Below are 6,000 nucleotides of genomic sequence, written 5' to 3'. Positions count from 1 at the left end.
TTCGTTGTCTTATCCCATCAAGATGGGGCAACAGTTGTTCTTCATCTCAGGCACATCTTCCAAACTGATACCAACCTTTTTGTCTTCCTTCAGCATCTCATTCTCAAGCCACGTTTTTTCCTTCACCTTCCTTATGATTTGTCCCTTTTTGATCAAAGCTTTGGTTAGCTCTGATAGCACATTAACTAAAAGTTCACTTCAAGTTACAACCTGTCAGCAAATGAGAGGTGCAGTAATACAGACCTGAGATATTCTTCATTGAAGAAGGTACGTATTTACAGTGGGACAGCTAACATAAAATGCTAGTAGAGACAAGGCACTGGAATTTATACTGGACAGAGCTACGGGAGGTAAATGCCAGACATGTAGGGGAGACAGGATTGACCTCTACTAGTTCCACTGAGATAAAAAACTCCAGTTACTTATCTCCACTAGCATTTTACACTGCATTCGCTGTCTCCATATTAACACACACTTTTTGCAGTGAAGATCTAGCCTGACATACTGTTTTATTACAGTGCTGGTAGATGTAAAGCAGAGGGGCACACTCCCAGCAGGCCTGCTTCCGCATTATTCACATGCCCCACACGCATATTAGTAATGTGCCACTTGCCCAGTGCCGTACATAAACATGAAGATGGCAACCCCTGCCCTGAGAAGCATACAATGTAGGAATTTTGGGGGAAGAGGAGAGAGAAAAAGATTATAACGTGTGTGGTGGGGGGAGGAAAAGGAAATTAAGCTAAATCAGATCATACCGGCGGGTGGGGTGGGGGGGTATCAAACGAGAATTGAGTGAAAATTAAAACCAATGCTTAAGGATCAGTTTATTTCATTTTTATTAAGTTTAACATATTAACAGCGTTGAATGCACTGAACACAAAGTAAGGACACCCATGATTTTAATGCATTAAATATTTTACCTACAATATTCAAATAGTGCATGGGATGCTGAATGCCAGGGGTTCTGTATACCTATTGCAATTGTATCTTTTGTGAAAAACAGTGTGTTTCCATTTTATAGTGTCAACATACTTGTAAACGGTTTTTCCCCTCTATAAACTGGAAGGATAAAGAATTTAAAAATTTTTAGTTTTTCACTTTCAACATCACATTTAGTAAAAAGTTTTACAAAAAACCACTGGCTTTTATTACATTAATACACTGGAATTGTTCAGCTAATGCAACACTGGATTTTTGCCCTTTAGACTCTTATAATGGATTTTAGAGAAGTAAAAGTCAAATTCTATCCTCAGTTACACTGATATAAATCCAGAGTAATTCCACAGGGGGGAGGGGGGAAATCAGACACACACTAGATTTTCACCAAACGGAAATGTGACAGCATTCCCCCCCTCCAAACAAACAAATCTATAAAAACATATCAGCTAAAAGTTTAAAACTATATGTGAAGATATCACAAAATGAAGCAGCAATTACCTCCAAGGATACAATGAGATATTTTAAGACTGTGCTCAAACTGAGACAGTCAAATAAGAGATACAGTGAATTAAGATGTGGCTTTATAAAAACAAAAACTATTCCATACTTTTATATTTCATGGCCACGCTGACATGCCTTTACCCTCCTGCATAGGACAAACATCAAGTATTTAAAAAAAGCCACATCCCTGCACCTGGCTCTAACAGTGTGGTGTTTATTTTATATAAATAGCTTGAATTCCATTTTAAAAAAATGGAAAAAGTCCGTTTTATGAACACAATATTCCATTATCAATTGGAAACAGTTTGCTATTTAGGTTCTAGTTTGTCAGGTTGTTGATATAAATCTATCCCGAAAAGATGCATTTGTCACATGTATAAAAACCCAGACAGTTTTCCCTCTTCCAGGCTTAAAGCTAGACTCCAAGATATATGGCATAGTCATCTGGTAAAAAGAAGCTACATTTTACCCAAGCCTTTCATAATGCACTTAATGAAATATTTTTCCTTTAAAAGAACCACTGGTATTTAAATAGTTTTTTCTTTACATACACTATTCATATATACAGTACAAACACAGAACACAGATGCCAAAAACATTCAGAAATTCTGAAGTTCAGGAATATTTTGGTACAAGTCCAGCGTCTCTGGATTTGAGAAAGATCCCCGCTGATCAACGGCCTTCCCTGCAATGATCTGCTTCACAGCCACTTCAACTTTCTTCCCATTTATTGTGTACTGCAAAATTAAAAAAAAAAAAGAAAAAAAAAAAGTCAACAATGAAGCTGCACTCTTGTCTGGTTGCTTTATGGATGGTCCAATGGAAAAGCCACCACCAAGACTGGAACTGAATCATTACCCCTAGCAGAATTCCTGCCTCCACTGCTACACCTGACACTAAATAGTTTCTTAAACAGTTTGAAAAGCAAACTGAATTTCATGAGTTTTATTAGTGATTTTAGTTTTGTTTTTAAGAGACAATACCATTAGCCTAAGCCAGCTCCCATTTACTTCTAGGGAAGCAGGATCAGGCCCTTGATGCAATAGTTAAAATTTTAAAACTTACTGCCATTTAAAATTACATATGATTTTCAGCTTTTTAGGTTTTCCAGAAATAGGCCCAAACCAAAACCCTAGATCGAAGAAGCCCGGGATACATGCATGTGTACACATGTACCTTGATCTCAATTCTGCATGTGTTCCCTCTCTTTATAAGGGGCCAAACCAACACCCTGCCTTTCAAAGCCCTGAGCTTGGAGATGGAGCCAAGCTACACAACTTGGATTCTATTTCAAAGACTTTCAATTGTTTCCTAGAGGTTTAACTGCTGTTAATCAAACAGATTCAGATAGAAAATCTGCTCCTGTGGAAACAAGACACCATGAGGAGGCAAAAAGACAGGTTCTCTGTCCTTGGGTTTCAGTCTTGCTCACCGAGGCACTACTGCAATTGTGCAGTGAAGAATTCCCAATCTGTGCTCCAAAACAGTGGAATTCTTGGCTGGCAAAAGCCAGTAGGAAAGACCTGTCTCTCCTGTTGGTAGGAATGATCCCTGAGGGATGGTCAATCCCATTTTAGGGAGCACAGGGCATCTCCATTAAGGAAGCCGTTGAACAAAAGCTTCATTTGGTACTGAAAACCAGGCTAACCACCACCTTGTTTAGTCTAATCTTCATTTTGGTTAAGACAACCGAAGTTGCAGCAAGATAACTCTGAGCTGGTCCATCTGCATATGGACCAGGGACTCCACTGGTTACTTTGCTAGATCTCCTTAAGGTGAAGCACAGAAATTAGTCCTTCTGAGACACCTTTTCATTAAAAATCTTTCAGAGCAGGCCAAATGGTCTTTAGCGACACTGTATAGTTAGGAAATTTTCAGGTATTAGGTCTAATTTTTCCTTGTTTAATACTACATAGTTTTTATCCCCTTGCATGACCCTAAATAGCCATTCTTCTTCCTCAGTAATTACCAGCCTGGTTTTGAGACACGAGGAGGACCTAGAATTCCCAGTGATGTGGATGGAAGCCGCTGGAAGTGCACTTCTCAGGCGCCGGGGGAGCTGGTCATACATGTTTCAAAAAAGCTGGCAGCAAGCATTTAACTAAGTATATGCTTAAGTGCTTTCCCAAAAATCAGGGCCACCATGCTCAGTCAAGATACTGCAAACCTTTCCCAGTTCTAATCCCCTAAATACTAACCCTGAAAGGTTTACTCATATCAAAAATACCCATTAGACAGAACAGCAGGGGACTTCCACAGTTTTGTATCAGTTAACAGAAGCACAGTCCAAAGACAGCACAGCTGTCAAAGTAGATCAGGAGTTCTGACCAGATCAAGAATATTATCAAATTTTACAATATAAATTTATGCTTGTGTGAACAGCCCTTTATCACTGTAGATTATCTGTGCACAGGCAAAAAAGTTCTTTAAACAGAACTATAAGCATGAAATAATTTCCAAGCCTTTTCCAGAGTTTTTGATACACCTCTACCCTGATATAACAGGAATTCAGATACAACGCGGTAAAACAGCGCTCCGGGGGTGGGAGGGCTGCACGCTCCGGCGGATCAAATCAAGTTCAATATAACGTGGTTTCACCTATAATGCGGTAAGATTTTTTGGCTCCCAAGGACAGTGTTATATCGAGGTAGAGGTGTAGTTTGTAAAAAATAGGCCTGATCCAAATTACACTTACAGAGGGGTTTTATACCACTAACTCCACTGATGCCAGAGTTATTCCCAACTTCAACCAGTGTAAAATGACACCAGGCTCAAAGCCCTATAATTTTAGATGGGGGCAGGTAGTTTGTTTTTATAAACGCAAATTTACATCTAGAAATAGCCGTATATGGCAATATTTTTTCTTCCCAAGTAAAACCTTCAAAGAAAGCAAGGAGACAGCTCTGATCACTTTACTGCTGATACATTTTATCATCTGAAACATAATTAAAATTCAGTCCATTGTAAATTCAGTCACAGTGTGAACTAATTAACGATCTAAGCAAGCATTCCCAAGGGGCTGGCTATCATAAATGCCTCATCGCCATCAACTTCGTTCTTTACATTCAGGTGATTTATGCATCTTTGAAATTTAACGTTTTATGTAGAAGCCAAAGTTGCTGTCTAGAAAATCTATATCATCACTCAAGAGGTAAGTCATGAGGGTGGGTTTTGTTTTTTAACCCTCATGCAAACAAGACATGCTAGGCCCAATGCTACTTATTTACAGCAGTGTAAGCCAGGGGGAACTCCCCTGCAATCAGACACCAGAATCAGGCCTCTGAAAGGCAGGCCACCAAGTCAGGAGCCTACATTTGGATTTAGTTAGGCATCAATGTTTGCAAAATTAGGCTTACAGTGCTTTAGAGAAAATGCTTGAAGACAAACTAATATGCACATGGCCTGCCAGCAACTACCCTGCACCTTCTGGCTTTGTCAACAGTGAGCTGCTCACAGAGCAGCAGATGGCGACTAGGGATAGGGTTTTCAAAATGGAGAGGCTCCTCCAGTGAGTTGGAAGAAGGACAGAGGAAAACCAAGCAGGCTCCTCTCAGACAAGGTGCCATAAGCCTGACTTACAACGGGGTGTGTCAGTAACTCCACTGAAGACAAGACTGCTTACTGTGCTGCACGGTTGAGTAGAATCAGGCCCAGCATGCCCACCTGCACACAGGCATGTTTGAAAATGGAGGGTCTCTCTCAAACAAATGTATAAAGGTGTCCACCACTCTGTGCAGGCAGCAGGGTTTTCCTTGAGAAGGAACGAGGTGTTCGACTTCGCAGAAAGAACCTCTGCGGTTTAGCAGTGACACAGTCAGTCATTTACTGACAGTATACTCTTCTCTGGGGATCCTAGCTCCAGCCTTCCATATTGGTACTGAATTACTGGAAGATCTTTCACTGCTGCTTATATTTTTCTGAATTTAGGTAAAACTTAAACCAGGGAAAGTATTTTTGACAATCATCTCTGCTTTATCAGAAAAGAAGGTTTCCCACACCTGAAAACAGAGGCAAGATGACTATCTCTTTATACAGCGTGAAAATATAGCCATTAAAGTACGATTCATTCACACCTGTGCTCACAAAACGGCACACTAGACAGGATAAAGGCCATCACTAGGGACTTCCCCTTTCTCCCTGGCCTTGTTAAATACACTATTAAGATCACAGATTTATAATAGCTCAAGATGGAAAAAGACTCATTTCCACTGAGCCCATTCAATGGGCAGAGCAAGATATAGCTGTGTTGAAGAGAATGTGTCTGACATTAAAATGATGCTGCATTGGTGCTATATATAGTGTGACTGTAATTATATATTTGTTAGACAAACAGAGAAAGGTCTCTTACTGTAGTTTTAGCTATTGTTAAAAATACGGATGGACCTAAAATTGAAATGCAAAACTGATGTAAAAGTGATTTCAAACATTTGCTCAATGCTCTCAGCTTTCAAAAACATACCGTTTGAAATGGAAAAAAACTAAAAGGCAAGCAAAAGCTTTTTGGCACGCCTAAAAGCTAAAATTAGTGTTATAATACGTATTGAGAAAAGCACAGGA

At 39.7% G+C, this 6,000-nt stretch overlaps 1 protein-coding gene across 1 annotated transcript in view; it reads right to left on the bottom strand.

Annotated features, from left to right (window-relative positions):
* Positions 1–822: 822 nt before the first annotated feature.
* The window catches only part of AACS (acetoacetyl-CoA synthetase), a 67,565-nt gene continuing 62,387 nt past the window's right edge, over positions 823–6,000 (bottom strand). Inside the window, exon 18 of the mRNA XM_032791200.2 lies at positions 823–2,180. Within this exon, the coding sequence (XP_032647091.1) occupies positions 2,043–2,180 (138 nt within the window). The 3' untranslated portion in view covers positions 823–2,042. The remainder of the gene's footprint in view (positions 2,181–6,000) is intronic.

Source organism: Chelonoidis abingdonii, chromosome 22 (genome assembly GCF_003597395.2).
Source record: "Chelonoidis abingdonii isolate Lonesome George chromosome 22, CheloAbing_2.0, whole genome shotgun sequence".
Lineage (NCBI taxonomy): Eukaryota > Metazoa > Chordata > Testudines > Testudinidae > Chelonoidis > Chelonoidis abingdonii.
This window is presented reverse-complemented; position numbering and strand designations above follow the sequence as displayed.